Consider the following 15,361-nt stretch of genomic DNA (forward strand, 5'->3'; position numbering starts at 1 on the left):
GCGCACATCCATACACCACTATCATCAAGACCTACTACTGTGTCCTTGATTGAACACCAAGGCACATAATTGATGTGGGTTTTTTTGCTACTATGCTACGTCCTTGCGGGCGCCGTCTCGCTTGCGTTTCTTCAATACCATATCAATTTGTTCCACCATAAGGTCTACTTGCTGATTCCGTTATTCCTAGCAATTTACATGCCACTATCGATCACCTTCTTCTTGCCGGTTGATTATGTGAGCCACAATCTGGACACTCCCATATTTGGTTTCAACATAAGCGATAAAGCCATTTTGGTATTGTGGAAATCGAACTATTGGAGTACATTTTTGCTCACTTGGCTCTGGCTTCCTGTGCTTCAGGAGTTCTACAGATCAGGTCACTTCCATTGGCTTCCGAAACTAAAAGACGCCTTCAGGGCTCACCTCAAGTTCCAGGCAATCGTCCTCTTGGTAGCCATAGCAGGTGCCATCTACTTGATGCTCGAGGTCGGTCTTTCTTTCGGACACTTACGGTCCATGATTATTGCCTTGTCGCATATTTATGCTTTGATTTTAGCGCTCTGGCTCATGGCACACGGACTTATTGCCATTCCTCGAAACAGGTGGTTGGAAGGCAATCTCATGCAAGATTTGAATCACCACTACTTGAAAGTGCCACGGTTAGTGGATGCGCTCGAGGATAGTAAAATCGCTTTCAAGGAGGACCTCCTTCAGGTCTTGGTGTTGGAGATGAACTACACCTCAGTGTCAGTTGCAGAGAACTTCGAGTTTAGAGATTGGATATTCTCTCTCTCAAATCAAATTCCACCAGACCTCCGCGATAGCGTGTCACAGCAATACGTATACGACCTGGCTCACGCAATTACTCGAGACCGACTCAATGTGACTTTCCTCAAAAACCTCACCTACAATTTCCAGAACCATTTGTACAAGCTTACAGCTTACGAATCGGAATACAATATCTTGCTCGGGCAGATCTCGCGCTTGCAGACTTTGCTAGCAGCCAAGGCAGCTGAAAACGAAGCTGAAAGAGATCAATTAATGCTGTCATTATCCTTCACTCCATTTCCTCCAAAAATTGACTTCTACTTTCAGTGCTACGTTAAACCAGCTGCTCGCAGAATATTTTCGGTCTTCCTATTCGCCATTTCCGTCGTTATCGTTCAGTCTGAGTTTTTCCATTCGACGAAGTTGTCACTCATGAACACCTTAGTTTACAAAACCGGTATCCACAATCACAACTTCTTGCAGGCGGTACTTTCGATGGTCATATTTCTGTACATGTTGTTCTGCTCGCTTAACTCCTTGGCTAAGCTCAAGATCTTCAATAAGTATCACTTGGTGCCTCGTGATAGTGATCCGGTTTCTGCCGCTTTTTACGCATCGTACATCGCCAGATTAACCATTCCACTTTCCTATAACTTCATCACCTTGTTCACCAGCAGAGACTCGATCTTTGAAGAATGGTACGGTAAGTCTATCCACTTGACTGGTTTGTTCAACTTGATGAATGACTGGATCCCAAGATTGCTCCTTATTCCTATTGTCTTAACCACTTTCAACGTGTATGACATTGTGAAGAAGAAGTTGGGTCTTCTGTCTGACTTCTACGGTGCATGGGGTGACTTTGACAATGACGAAGAGTTTGGTGATGCTGAGAACAACCCTGCTAAGCGGAGGGATTTGGTCATTGTTGAAGCAAAAAGAATCGTGTCCTTGGAGCTCAACCGTCGCAACCAACACGGACAGCGCTTGCCTAATTTTACTGAGCCTGCAAGCCGCCAAAGAAACGATGCACAGTTTCAACAAACGTTTACCAGCAATACGGACCAGACGTTTGGGGGCGCCTTGTCAAACAGAATTGACGCCTCATATCACGATGAAGAGTCCGACTCTGGAAGGCTGTCGTTTGGGGACGTATGGAACAGATTGGGTGGCACATTCAATGGACTTAGGGAGGCTGTGCTGACAAGATTTGGCAGACAAGAGCCTTCTTACAGAGACGATCCAATTGATTCGTACGACTACGACGATGATGCCAACGAAAACTTGGTGCTATAGATATCTTATAGAATATGGGCCACACAGGCACTATGGGTACACAGTTTTGTAAATTAAGCCAACAATAAGGCTCCTTCGCATCTCAAACCCTCAAATCTTTGGTGGTCTTCGATCCACTTTGCACCCATCAGAGTGCGTCGACACCCGTACACCACGTAGTACTACTACTTCTACACTCTCTGAAAAGCTTTCTCTGCAACCATGTCCAACGTTGGTTTACAAGTTAGGAAAGCAGTTCCGACCATTGATCCGGTCGTCCAGGATTATGCTGTTGGCTATGTGCAACACGTATCCAACAACACAGAGGATTCCGTGACTGCCCAGCAAACTGATGTAGGGAAGGAGCTCGGGTTCATCGAAGAGTTACTTCTAGATGCTGGTGGAAAAGAAGGTGATGTTCAGAAATTGATTTCTGCACTTACAGAGGAGCTTTCAAAGAAGCTCAAGGACAATATGGCTAAATTGGAGATCACAGGTGACAGATCCAAGAGGCTATTGGATGTGAATGTTTTGCAGAAGAACACCAAAAGGGACATTAACTCTTCCTTGGCTCTCCTTGGAAGCTCTAGAGATATCACTCATGCTGGAAGACAAATTGAGAGTAAGGTTGATGTGAAGAAGTTGGAGAAACAAGAAAGAAAGATCGCTAAGAAGGTGGCCAAGAGAAACAACAAGTTTGTCAAGTACGAGGCTTCGAAGTTATTGAACGAGCAAAAGAAGGAGGACTACGATTCGTTCTTCTTGGAGATTAACCCACTTGACTTTGGCTCCAGTGCTGGTAAGTCGAAGGACATCAAGGTGGACAACTTTGACTTGTACGTTGGTGATGGCCAGCGTATTCTTAGTGATACTTCCCTTACTTTGGCATATGGCCGCAGATACGGTCTTGTTGGTCAAAACGGTATTGGTAAGTCCACGTTGTTGCGTGCCTTGTCAAGAAGAGAATTGAATATCCCCAAGCATATTACCATTTTGCATGTGGAGCAGGAAATCAGAGGTGATGATACCCCAGCGTTGCAGACTGTTCTCGACGCTGATGTCTGGAGAAAGTCCTTATTGCAAGAGGAGGCTAAAATTAATGAGAGAATCGAGGAGATTGAAAAGCTCAGATCTGAGTTCGAAGAGGGTTCTAACGAACAGACCAAGTTGGATAATGAGAGAGGTGACTTGGACAAGCATTTGCTGGAGGTCAATGAAAAGCTTATGGAGATGGACTCCGACAAGGCCGAGAGTCGAGCCGCTTCGATCTTGTATGGTCTTGGTTTCACCAAGGAGAGTCAACTGATGCCATCTAAATCCTTCTCTGGTGGTTGGAGAATGAGATTGTCGCTTGCTAGAGCGTTATTCTGTGAGCCTGACTTGTTATTGCTAGATGAACCATCGAATATGTTGGATGTTCCATCCATTACATACTTGGCAAAATACTTGCAAACATACGAGGGTACCGTGTTGGTTGTTTCGCACGATAGAGCGTTCTTGAACGAAGTGGCCACCGACATTATCCACCAACATTCCGAAAGACTCGACTACTACCGTGGTTCTAACTTTGACTCCTTCTACAGCACAAGAGAAGAGAGAATCAAAAACCAGCGTCGTGAGTACGAGAACCAAATGGCTTACAGACAGCACTTGCAGACGTTTATCGACAAGTTTAGATACAACGCAGCCAAGTCGTCGGAGGCCCAGTCGCGTATCAAGAAGTTGGAGAAGTTGCCAGTGCTTGAACCACCTGAGGACGATAAAGTCATCACATTCAAGTTCCCAGATCCCGATTCGATCTCTCCACCCATCTTGCAAATTCAGGATGTCACATTTGGCTACTCGCCCGATAAGATCCTCATGAAGGATGTCAACCTTGATGTGCAGATGAACTCGAGAATTGCCTTCTGTGGTGGTAACGGTACCGGTAAGACTACGCTTTTGAAAATGCTTTTGGGCCTGCTTAGACCACTCTCTGGTTACATCAATTCCAACGGCCGTTTGAGAATTGGCTACTTTGCACAGCACCACGTCGATGCCATGGATCTCACACTTTCGGCTGTGTCTTGGATGTCGCAAACTTACCCAGGTAAATCCGACGAGGAGTACAGAAGACACTTGGGCTCCTTCGGTATCACCGGCTCGCTCGGTCTTCAGAAGATGCAGCTCTTGTCTGGTGGTCAGAAATCGAGAGTTGCATTTGCCGCTCTTTGTTTGAACCAGCCCCACGTGCTCATTTTGGATGAGCCTTCTAATCACTTGGATACCCAGGGTTTGGATGCTTTGGCGGACGCCTTGATCAACTTCAAGGGTGGTGTGCTTATGGTTTCGCACGATGTTTCTACTATTGAAAGAGTGTGCAACGAGATTTGGGTCAGTGAGGATGGCACAGTCAAGAAGTTCCCAGGTAACATCCACGACTACAGAAAGCATATTCTCAAATTGGCCGACGCCTCCGGTGTTGTCAAGCAGCACTAGGTATATAGGAACCCCAGCATAGACATTTCGTGTGTAGTACCAGAGCGGTGTATTTTGCACCCATCGCGAATCAACCAACCCACCACTACCATGAATAAACCGCCCAGGTCCCTTCGACTCAAGCTAGGGCTTGGAGCTTTGGTGGCATATACTGGTTTTGAAGCGTATATGCATTTGAGAACACAGCATATCATATCCCGAAGGAAGAAGGACTATGAGGCCGCTATCCAACTGGAGGACATACTGAGGTTTAAGTCTGCTACGGTCAACGGCATGTTTGTAAATCCGTTCGAGGAATACAGACCCCAAACCGGATTCGAATTCTTATCGGTTCGAGTCATGGAGCTCTTTGAGAGTTTCTACGGGAACAAGATCGAGATCCACGATAAATATCCTACGCCGGAGGGAGACTTCAAAGAAGTTGACGACATGCTCAAGAGCTTTACGCCCAAGTATGAGCTTTTAAGAGACAACTCCAGGATTTTCCAGGATTGCATCGCCCTGGGTAAGTTTGCCACACTCAAGGAGAGAAAGAACGGTGTTGCCTTGCATGACCAGTTGCTATGCACCTGGCTCGGCCAATCGTGCTGTCTTGTTCAGATATCAGGTATCAACATACTCACAGATCCCATTTTCAGCGATCACTTGTTCACTCCGCACATTGGGCCCAAAAGGCTCGTCAAGTCTCCCATGACCCTTCTGGACATAAAATACGCTACAAACGGGAAACTAGACTTCGTGTTGGTTTCACACAACCATCCGGACCATCTTGACTTAGATGCTGTGAGCCGTATTGGCAACAATGCAACATGGGTGGTTCCGTTAGGCCTCAAGCTGGTGCTTGCAAAGAGAGGGGTTTTCAAGGTGATCGAGATGGACTGGTGGGACAAGGTGTCCCTCAATAAGCACATTACGGAAAGTCCTGATTTTCCAGACGATTACGAGATTGTGTGTGTCCCGGCGATGCATTGGTCTGGTCGCCATGTTCTGGACTCCAATTTGTCTCTTTGGGGCTCCTTCATCCTCAGGCGAAACGACCAGTCGATCTTATACCACGCCGGTGATACGGGATATTGCCGGGAGCTTTTTCAAATGATTGCCAAAAGGTATGGGCCAGTAAAGCTTCTGATGCTACCAATTGGACAATACTGTCCAGAATGGCACCAGCTGCCCAGACATATACTGCCTGCCGAAAGCATCAAGATTGCGCAAATGTTGCAGACACAGTTTGTGTTGGGTATTCATTTTGGCACTTTCAAACTCAGCTCGGAACCCATTCTCGAGCCCAAGAACAACTTGCTTGATTTGGCCAAGCAGATGGGCAAGCCGGACGACTATAAGGTGCCTGAGTTTGGTCTCACCTATTCCTACCATCTTCACAATGGCAACCACATAAAACACTTTGAATAAATATAGAAATATAGACGAAAACATGAGCAATGATATTTGTGTTCTTTCTGTAGGGTTGCCGTGAAGAATGGATGCCTTCACCCATTAAACATTTCAAACGTCGATAAAGTAAATTCTAAGTTTCCTCATTCACTACCAGGAGGGCTTTCTGAAGCAGATTTTGTTAAAGTCGACTACTTTCCAATTTTTCCTCTGTAAAGGTTGTTCTAAGGTCGGGACCATTCTTGAAATGCTGTATGATAGTAAAACATTGCCTTATACAAGGCTTCATCCCATGTCTCTACTACGCTCAAGTTCTTAATAAAGAAATATGAAAAGATGGTAAAAGCATGCATTATAGAAGGCACCATATTAGGCCATTGCAACTGCTAGCACACATCAAGAATTGATCATGCACCCACACGGCAAATCTACAAATCTCACGACATCAATCCACCTTTTCATGTACATTAATATTTACAAGGGAATTAGTGCTCGAAGCCGTACATGTTTCTCAACCTCTGCTTGTTGGCAAGGAGCATGGCCTGCTGAGTGGTCTGGAAGCCAGTGTCGGATCTGATGACAGAACCAATCGACATGAATAAACCAAAAGTGGCCACAGAGCCCATAATGTACTGGCCCAAAGTTCTCATGACACCATTAGGACCAGCACCATGTTGCAAAATGGAGAAACCGCCAAAAAGCACACCGACACAGACACCAACAGTGCTGCCCATCATGGCGCCCATTTTGAACTTGTCGAAGTTGGAAGGCTGCTGGTAGTGGACAGGCATTTTTGAAAAAGGACGAGATCCGGGGTTCAGTGTATGACGATCTGGCGCAAAATCTGATGGTCGTAGTAGTGCGATGCACATAAGTGCCGGTTTGGTCAAAGGTGCACCTCCAAGAAAAGTTAGATTTTCGAGGCTCTAGGGTGCAATAGCCTTGCTTAAGTTCCGTCTCAAACTCTATTGGCAAATTTCTACTAGTTGATCCGGAGGATTTTAAAGAATGGTCCGCATTTACCCACCCTAACTTTTATCAGTGACAGAATTTGTCATTTTCTTCACTCAGGAACCCTGTTCTACTTCAATCTAGCAATCTTCAATTTTTACTGAAGTCCTTGACACTGCTTCCTAGGACTCTGGTAGCTTCCTAGGACTCCGCTAGCTTTCCTCGGCCTTTATGTGCCTCGCACGACCGTGCGTCCAATGGTGTGTTTCTACAAGTCTCATAGTTAACTATCCACAAGATCCAGCTCTAAATATGGGATCCACCGCATCGAAGCCGGAGACCAAGGTGTTTACGCCCAATGCTCCTGTGGATTTCAGTGCGTCGTTCTTGTCGCATTTGGAAAACTCCCAGGAGTCCGATTACACCAGAGCCCAGTACACTGAAAAGTACATTCAAGACAGAGTTGCTTCCGAATTGACAAAGTTGGAGAGGGAGGCTTTAGAGAAATTCCAGAAAACTACTGCCGAATCGTTAGACAAATCCAAAGACACCAAGCTCTCTGTGGCTCTCTCGAACGAGAAAGTGCAGGGCTTGACTAAAGCGTTGCAGGACAGTGCCAAATTGATTCAGGTTGAATTGAGCGACGAGGTCAAGAAAGCCCGTGGCGACGTCATTGCCTGTTTGAAGGACAATAAGGGACGCGCTTTGAACTGTTGGGACGAGGTTGAGCAGTTCAAGACGTTGGTGAATAGCATGTAAGATTAGAAAAACATAGTTTTTATACAAGAGCAATACCGAAATCGGCCTTATGCCGAGGTTTACAAACCCTTGGCCTTGTAGAAAAGGATCAATGCAGCATCACTCTCACCACCTCCGGCAAGCATCTCGATCTTCTCTCTTGGAACGTTAGAGACTTTGTTATCGTTGAACTTCCACCACTTGTTGCCTTCCAAGTCGTTTTCATCTCTCACAAATGCTTGGTAGTGACCGGAGTCTGCGGACGAACCCTGGTGTGTGACAATGGAGCTCAACTCGTACACCGAGGATGGGTTCTCAGTAGTTTTACTTAGGTCGACCGAGTCCGACAAGATATCCTGGAAATCATCCGTGAACTTGGATTTGATAGATGCCAACTTCAACTCGTCCTCCTCTTGCTGTTGCTGAGGGGTTAACGAAGTATCCTTCTTTGCCTTCTTGAAGTCCCTGATCAATTCGGTGTTGTCCTTCTCGATCTTTCTCAATTGGTCTCTAACCTTCACCTTTTCTGACTTGATTGAGTCGTCAAGCATCTCTGCAACGTCTAATTCAAATGGGAATTGAACCTTTCTTAGAATCTTGGACTTCTTTTGCGTGTCTCTTCTCCAGAAGAATCTGACAAAATGAACAGTCAAGTACTTTGGAAGACGGGTAATTGTCTTGCTCACCTCATAATCGGTATTAGACTGCAATGTATCGTTGTACTTTTCGATGGTGTCCTTCAAACCATTCAAAAGACCGTCTCTCAAGAAATTTGTCTTGATATCTATGTGGCAATTGAGCTTGAGGGCAGTGTCAACACCTTCTTTCTCGCCCTCGTCAGGCAATGCCAAACATTTCGTCTTCGACTTGAAGTCCACTCTCAAGTAGTCCTCCACATTCAACGCAGAGCTCAACACATTGAGAAGTTGCGAGTAGGCCTCCTCAGCATCCTGTTGCTTGTAAAAGCCCCTATCTTGCTCGGCAAACTGAGGAAATTGACTTCTGAATTGCATGAGGAAGAATGTCGGGTTGACATCTTCCTGCTTCTTGTTCATGGCAGAGAAGATCCCCTTCAAGCTGGTCACAAGCGAATTGCCACCCAGCAGACCCACGTACTCGCCGACACGAGATGCAATGTCTTTGTTATTGTAGATTGCTTGCAATGAAGAATTCAAATAACAAGTGTTACCCAAGTTCACCAATCCAGAAGGCTCCTGGGATGTCTTTGTCAACTGATTTTCATTCAAATCCTCCAAAAATACCTGCTTCTCAGGAGCCTTGACAGGAAGGTCCTTGTCAGGGGTACCCAAAACCATAATTGGAGTCTTGAGGTTCAATTTGAGCTCTGCAACAGCAGCATCATCTGTCAATTTGCCTCCCTTGACTAAGATCTTCTGACGTTCTTTAGGAATCTGCGTAAGCTCCTGGATCTTTTGCTTCAACTCAGCACCAGTCGAAGAATCTTCTAGCTCTATATCGTACACCTTGCCGGCATTTTTAATTTGGACAATGAAAGCCATGTTGGTGTAAGAATACTAATTGATCGTGGTGTATCTACGCAGTGAGGTGTCTGGGTGCGCCACCATATGGTTGCAAAATCTACGTTGAGAACAATAAAAAGCATAGATTATTTTCATATAAAATTACAAGCTGTTGACAAATTTGTAGACAAGAGAGGTGATGCCACCAAAATTGTGCCACGCACTCCAGATCAGGCCAGGGCCGTTGACACTGACGTTTCCAGTTCTGCCGAACCAGACCTTGTTGTTGTATTGAGAGACAGCGGCGCCCAAGACATTATCCTTCTTTTCCTCGTAAGGTGGGTATCTCACCTTCAAGGTGAAATCCATCTTAAGGTTCTGCTCCATGGTGGTTCTCTCGTGAGTGAATGCTCTGAAAGAGTAGTAACCGTGGTAAGCACCCTGACCGGACTGACCAATACCACCGAATGGAGCGTTGGCCAACGAAACGTGCATCACAGCATCGTTGACAATAGTGCCACCAGATCTGATAGCAGTACGGATGAGGTCCACCTGTGGATTCTTTTTACGGTCGCGAGGACCAGAAGTGAAGATGTAGGAAGCCAATGGCGTGTCGTGACGCTTGATAACTTCCTGGACGGCCTCCTCCAAGTCAGTGTAGGCCAAAATAGGCAATATGGGGCCAAAGATCTCCTGCTGCATGGTGGAATCGTCCCAGTTGACATTGTCAATGACAGTTGGAGAGATGTATCTGGTGGCAGCGTCGGTGTCTCCGCCAGCAACAATCTCACCCTTGCTCTGCTTGATCATCTTGGACAAGTTCTCAAAGGCGCGCAGGTGGATGATATGGGTATAGGTTGGGTCCTTAGCATCCAAGCCGCTGTAGAAGTCCTCCTTGATCACCTTGACAATCAAATTAACCAACTTAGCCTTGACCTTCTCGTGAGCCAAGACATAGTCAATGGCCACACAGGTCTGACCAGCGTTGGTGAAACGGGCCCAGACAATTCTTCTGGCAATGATAGCGAGGTCTGCGTCAGTGGCGTCCTCAAGAATGAAAGCAGGAGACTTACCACCCAATTCCAAAAGAACAGGGGTCAAGGTCTCAGCAGCCTTCTTGGCAATGATGGTGCCGACCATGGTGGAACCAGTGTACATGATCTTATCGAATTTCTGGTCCAACACCGTGGTGGTCTCGGGGATTCCACCGTTCACCATGGCAAAAGTGTCGGGGTCGAGCACCTTGGTAAGGATCTTGGTGAGAAGCTGGGCAAAGTGTGGGTTGAGCTCGGAGACCTTCAAGACCACGCAGTTGCCACCGGAGATAGCGGCGACAAGAGAACTGAGAGCCAAAAACAATGGGTAGTTGAAAGGCGAGATCACGAGCACGGTACCCAATGGGATACGCTCAATGTAGATTGGGTTGGACTTCATGATCAAGGGCAAGTGCTGCACTGGCTCGGGCTTGGCCCAGTTGTGCAAGTGGGACATGGTGTGCACCAATTCGTTCATGAATGGGTTGATTTCCAAGTTCTTGGTCTCGGAGTGGGATCTGCCAAAGTCCTTGTACAAGGCCTCACACAATTCGTCAGCATTGTCCTTCACAGCAAAGTAGACGTTTCTCAACTGGTTCAATCTGTACTGCAATGGGTGGGTTTTTCTCTTCAGGTGGAAGTTGGAACGCAATCTGGCGACAGATGCCACAATCTCGTCTTGAGGAGTGTAGTCCAAGATGTTTCTTGGGTCAGCATCCTTGGGGACATGAGGTGCAGCTGGCTCTTTAGCTGTGGAAGAAGCAGAGTTGACGCTGGCATTGGAGGGAAGTTTCTCCTCCACTGTGTCGACAGCAGCCTGTCCTGCTTTGGCGACCTTCTCGGCGGCTTTTTCGGCTTGAACTTTTCCGTTTTTCGAAGGCATCTCGAGAATACTAGTTGTACTAGAATGCTGGCGCCCCCCATATCTTATATACTCGGTGCGAGACCATGCACTCCCTTACATGTGAAGGTTTCCCTGGACAATTGGGTGCCACAAAATGGACCCCAGCATCAGGCCATTTGTCGTGGAAGGGAACTGAGAAGATTCGGAATTTGTTGTAATTTCAGGTAGGGCGGTTGAATTTAGTTCATGGCTATACGGAGTTAACCAGTTTCCGAGGCCCATTGTGTGGGGAAACTCGGACCCAGATTACAAATCAACTATTCTTCGAGATTTCGAGGTCTTTGCAAAAATCTATGCAAAATCACACTTATGCAACATTCGCCTTCCTCGTGGCGATCCTGCTTTGTCAACTTTCCTACTGTAGAATGCGAAAGTGGGGCATACTCTGGGATAAGAGATGGAAGCTTGTGCAATACAGCCTCCTGCGGAGAAGCGCACCTGTCAATGCACGGTAACGGGTTTGTTACCGAGGACAAGCTAAAACAGAGATATTATTTCCGATCTAAAGTTCTGTAGAGTGACTCTGTGAGAGATCTTAAAAGGCGAAATGATGGAGGTGAAAAAACGGTCAATTCGGCTGTTTCTGGAGGATGTGGGGTGTGTGACCGGGTACACTCAGGGCTAACAATGAGATAGTAGGCTTGGAATCACGAACTCCGTTTGGGATACTTCTGGTGAATACGGTGGTCAATGGGTGTGGAAGTAGTGAGTGAACATATAAGCGGGTTGCGTATTCGTTTCGCAGCCATCGGCGAGAACGGAGTATTGAAGCAGCAGTACCTCTGATCAGTAAGTATCTTTGATATGACAAAGTTTGGAAACCGTTCTGGACAAGGGTGTCATAACTTTTTTCTTTTCTTCTTTTCATGCCTGATAACGTTGTGGGTTGGGTGATCGTCATCGCCCAAAAAACTAAGGCCACTGTCTAGGAATCTGATCTATGCTACTTCGTAAGACACCAATCAATTCTAGGCTCTTGTGTTAGTATGATGGCTCTCTCGATCTCGAATTCACTTACTACCTGGCCTAGCGTTCAATCACCGAGACACCGCAAGCACGCTGGGTTGATTAGACACAGATCGCTACTATTCCCAGGAACTCTAGAATTTTGCTTCAACTGACTTCACAACGTGCTCGTGAATTTTCATGCTTGAAAACCCATAAAAATTGTTTTTCAAGTTTCATTTCTCATTTTCTCTTTACCACTCCTTATCGTACGTTTTGTGATGCGCCCCATAAATCGCACTTATCTCACAATAGTTGTCACTTGAGATAAACTGCGAAATTCCCACTACAATGTTACGTCTAGACGCCATTCCCAACATCGAAGCCAAAGAGCTAGACATTGCTGGCATTAAAGTCAAAGTCTTCAATACTGAAAGTTTACATCCTTATGTCGAAAAATGCAATAAGACGCCTGGCACCGAAGATATCAAGGTGAACGTGCTCTACTTGCTACACCAAAGGGAGGCGACGAGTCATACACCAGCGCCATTGCCCAACATGTGATTGAATCTGTTGCAAAAGAGAAGGATATTCCATTCATTGCCGTGACTTTCGACCTCCGTAACCACGGCTCCCGTATTGTTGATAATGCTAGAAACGACGACTGGGCCTCTGGAAACGACACACACGCCATTGACATGATCTCTGCAATTCACGGAAACGTGGCCGACTTGAAGCTTATTGTTGACTTTTTGCCCGGTCTTCTTGACTTGGAGAGTTTGAGAAAAGATCCAGATATGCCAATCAAGTTCAACAACATTGTGGGCGGCTACTCTTTGGGAGCTCATGTGGCCATTCGTTTTGCCAATGCCTATCCTGATGAGGTGTCTATCATCAATCCAACCATTGGAAGCTACGACATGACCTCTTTGCTTGTGAACAGGTTGAAAAAGACCAGCAACTTTGACAAAAAGTGGTTTTACTGCAACTATGACGAGCTCGAGTTGAATACAGAGGAAAAGAAACGTTACCCAGAAGCATTGCATCGTCTCGTCAGCGCTGAGGACATCCAAATCTTTGAAAACTTCCCCTTTGCCAAGGTGAAGATGTTTGCCTCCTTCTACACCGATGATCCGCTTGTGCCTTCCAGAATCTCGTCCCTTTGGGCCGACATGTACCAAAACGACAACATCGCCACTGTGACATACTACGAGGAAGGACGCGTTCACGATGTGACCCCAGCCATGATCGCCAAATTTTCGGAATGGTTGGCAAAACAGCTCTAAATTCTTCACCACTTAGAGCCTAATTAGCCCCTAGTGCAGCGGTCTGACTAGTCTTCGCGATAAGCCTGACGCCCCAGGAGGCGCCACAACTACAGAATCCATCGCCTTCCATTGTAGAGTCTCGTATAATGCTTTGTTCTTCTCTTGACAACGACCCCTCCAAAGCCATTGCCCCACATTCACAGGGCTCTCTCCAAAAACACAGAGTTGGTGCACGGGTGTTCTAGGCCTAAACGGCTTCCCTGCTGCATGGCTCTGCTTGCGTACTACTTTATCGCAAAATTGACTTCTTCCAGTCTTACCCCTAATGTTGAAAACCTCGGTCGCTGGCTCTCCAGCGTACATGAACTTGGCTCAACAATATCAAGACTCATTGCCCCCTGGGGATGATCGTCTGTCAGCCTCCAATCAATCGCACCATGCTGACGCAACTGTCAAGTACATCACATTCAATCAAGACTCCTCGTGTGTAGCCGTTGGTTTAAACAATGGCTACAAGGTATACTCAATGAAGCCGTCGCTTGCCAAATGCCATCTGTTGAAAAAAGAGGAGGCGGTGGGCATTGTTGAGATGTTGTATTGCACTTCCCTCCTAGCGATAGTGGCATTAGGAGATGAACCCGGGTCACTGCCTCGCAAGCTCAAAATTGTAAACACAAGGGACAATAGTATTATATGTGACTTAATATTCCCTGCTACCATTTTGGCGGTCCGGCTCTCCCGCCACAGGGTTGTGGTGCTCCTAGAAGAGCAGATCTACATCTACGATATCCTCAGCATGCAACTCCTTCACACCATTGAAACAAGTCCCAATACAAACAGGTTATGCGCTGTATCAGATGACTTTGAGGAGGGTTTAACGCTGGACTCGGCAATTGATTCACGTCCCTCCAACTCCTTCTTGGCCTACCCGTCACCTCCAAAGACTGTGGCCCATGAGTCGCTTATTGCAAGTGGAAACGCTGCCAACACAACCTTGGCTAGTACGAATGCACAGGCGGCAAGGGCTCCAAAAAGAGTAGGAGACGTCATAATATTTGATCTTCAAGCTCTCCAACCGGTGGTTGTTATTGAAGCACACAAGTCAGGTTTGGCCGCTTTGTGCCTCTCCAGAGATGGTCACTTACTCGCCACAGCTTCCAATAAGGGAACAATTGTGCGTGTTTTTAGTGTGGACTCGGGTGAGAAGCTCTACCAGTTTCGCCGTGGAACATACCCAACGAAGATCTATTCACTCTCCTTCAGTTCCGATAACAAGTATGTGGTGGCTACAAGCTCGAGCGAAACGGTTCACATTTTCAGGCTTGGCGAAGACGAACTCTTAGCCAATAAGCAGAAGCGCAAGAGAGAGTCCAAGACGAAAAAGATGCGCCTTAATCCAGAGTTCACGATAAATGAGGAGGACGAAAAGTCTCTTAAAAAGGCCGAAGAGGATGATGATTTTCTCGAGGATGATGGTGATGACAGTGATGCGGAAGGCGATGGCGATGGTGGGAACATTCAAAATGCTATAGAAGCTAGCAGTCAACGGAAGCTCTCCCAAGGATCCACCAACTCACTCAATAGCGGGATGTCGAGCTTTTCCAATATCAGTGGCACTACAGACGACAAGGAGAAAACTGAACCTGTCATTGACCAGAGTCGACTTTCTGTCGCTAGACTCATACGTCGCTCGTCGCAAAACTTGGGTAGGAAGGCTGCGCAGAAAATGGGCGACTTTCTTCCCTCTCGATTCTCTTCCATTTTGGAGCCAACGAGACACTTTGCATCCCTCAAGATTCAGACAATGGATAAGGACGTCAAGTCGATTGCCACGATGAACGGCGATATCCAGGAGGACTTAGTTCCTCCGAACTACATGCTCTCAAAAGATGCAGTAGAGGCTAGCAAGGGCCAGCAAGTTGGCTCACCAACATCCAACTCTTCCAACAAGGATTTGGTGCTGCTTGAGCTCGTGCATATCAATGTTGTTACTTCAGAAGGCTACTTCTACACGTATGGATTGGACCCAGAGCGTGGAGGAGACTGCATTTTGCTTAATCAGGTTTCATTACTCGGGGATTAAATAGGGTACATAGGTAAGAGTTAACGAAAGGATTCATTGTCCAC

At 46.6% G+C, this 15,361-nt stretch overlaps 9 protein-coding genes across 9 annotated transcripts; 6 read left to right on the forward strand and 3 right to left on the reverse strand. All coding sequences in view use genetic code 12, as the record gives it.

The window, feature by feature from the left end:
- Positions 1 to 198: 198 nt before the first annotated feature.
- Positions 199 to 2,064, forward strand: CXQ87_000876 (LMBR1 domain-containing protein; the record flags this gene model as incomplete). Its single annotated transcript, XM_025479436.1, has 1 exon — positions 199 to 2,064. One exon carries the CDS (start codon positions 199 to 201, stop codon positions 2,062 to 2,064), a length of 1,866 nt encoding a protein of 621 aa, XP_025338909.1.
- Positions 2,065 to 2,265: 201 nt separating this feature from the next.
- Positions 2,266 to 4,521, forward strand: GCN20 (putative AAA family ATPase; the record flags this gene model as incomplete). Its single annotated transcript, XM_025479437.1, has 1 exon — positions 2,266 to 4,521. The coding sequence occupies one exon, from the start codon at positions 2,266 to 2,268 to the stop codon at positions 4,519 to 4,521; it is 2,256 nt and encodes a 751-aa protein (XP_025338910.1).
- Positions 4,522 to 4,611: 90 nt separating this feature from the next.
- On the forward strand, positions 4,612 to 5,931 carry CXQ87_000878 (N-acetylphosphatidylethanolamine-hydrolyzing phospholipase D; the record flags this gene model as incomplete). The annotated part of the gene is made up of 1 exon (XM_025479438.1): positions 4,612 to 5,931. The coding sequence occupies one exon, from the start codon at positions 4,612 to 4,614 to the stop codon at positions 5,929 to 5,931; it is 1,320 nt and encodes a 439-aa protein (XP_025338911.1).
- Positions 5,932 to 6,398: 467 nt separating this feature from the next.
- Positions 6,399 to 6,704, reverse strand: CXQ87_000879 (uncharacterized protein; the record flags this gene model as incomplete). Its single annotated transcript, XM_025479439.1, has 1 exon — positions 6,399 to 6,704. One exon carries the CDS (start codon positions 6,702 to 6,704, stop codon positions 6,399 to 6,401), a length of 306 nt encoding a protein of 101 aa, XP_025338912.1.
- A 472-nt stretch (positions 6,705 to 7,176) lies between these two features.
- On the forward strand, positions 7,177 to 7,623 carry CXQ87_000880 (uncharacterized protein; the record flags this gene model as incomplete). Its single annotated transcript, XM_025479440.1, has 1 exon — positions 7,177 to 7,623. One exon carries the CDS (start codon positions 7,177 to 7,179, stop codon positions 7,621 to 7,623), a length of 447 nt encoding a protein of 148 aa, XP_025338913.1.
- Positions 7,624 to 7,682: 59 nt separating this feature from the next.
- UBP6 (ubiquitin-specific protease) lies at positions 7,683 to 9,122 on the reverse strand (the record flags this gene model as incomplete). The annotated part of the gene is made up of 1 exon (XM_025479441.1): positions 7,683 to 9,122. One exon carries the CDS (start codon positions 9,120 to 9,122, stop codon positions 7,683 to 7,685), a length of 1,440 nt encoding a protein of 479 aa, XP_025338914.1.
- Positions 9,123 to 9,245: 123 nt separating this feature from the next.
- On the reverse strand, positions 9,246 to 11,000 carry CXQ87_000882 (hexadecenal dehydrogenase; the record flags this gene model as incomplete). The annotated part of the gene is made up of 1 exon (XM_025479442.1): positions 9,246 to 11,000. The coding sequence occupies one exon, from the start codon at positions 10,998 to 11,000 to the stop codon at positions 9,246 to 9,248; it is 1,755 nt and encodes a 584-aa protein (XP_025338915.1).
- A 1,317-nt stretch (positions 11,001 to 12,317) lies between these two features.
- Positions 12,318 to 13,252, forward strand: CXQ87_000883 (uncharacterized protein; the record flags this gene model as incomplete). The annotated part of the gene is made up of 2 exons (XM_025479443.1): positions 12,318 to 12,464; positions 12,488 to 13,252. 2 exons carry the CDS (start codon positions 12,318 to 12,320, stop codon positions 13,250 to 13,252), a joined length of 912 nt encoding a protein of 303 aa, XP_025338916.1.
- Positions 13,253 to 13,559: 307 nt separating this feature from the next.
- CXQ87_000884 (phosphoinositide binding protein) lies at positions 13,560 to 15,317 on the forward strand (the record flags this gene model as incomplete). Its single annotated transcript, XM_025479444.1, has 1 exon — positions 13,560 to 15,317. The coding sequence occupies one exon, from the start codon at positions 13,560 to 13,562 to the stop codon at positions 15,315 to 15,317; it is 1,758 nt and encodes a 585-aa protein (XP_025338917.1).
- Between the last annotated feature and the right edge of the window lie 44 nt (positions 15,318 to 15,361).

The sequence above is a fragment of the Candidozyma duobushaemuli genome, assembly GCF_002926085.2.
Source record: "Candidozyma duobushaemuli strain B09383 chromosome Unknown A_B09383, whole genome shotgun sequence".
NCBI lineage: Eukaryota > Fungi > Ascomycota > Pichiomycetes > Serinales > Metschnikowiaceae > Candidozyma > Candidozyma duobushaemuli.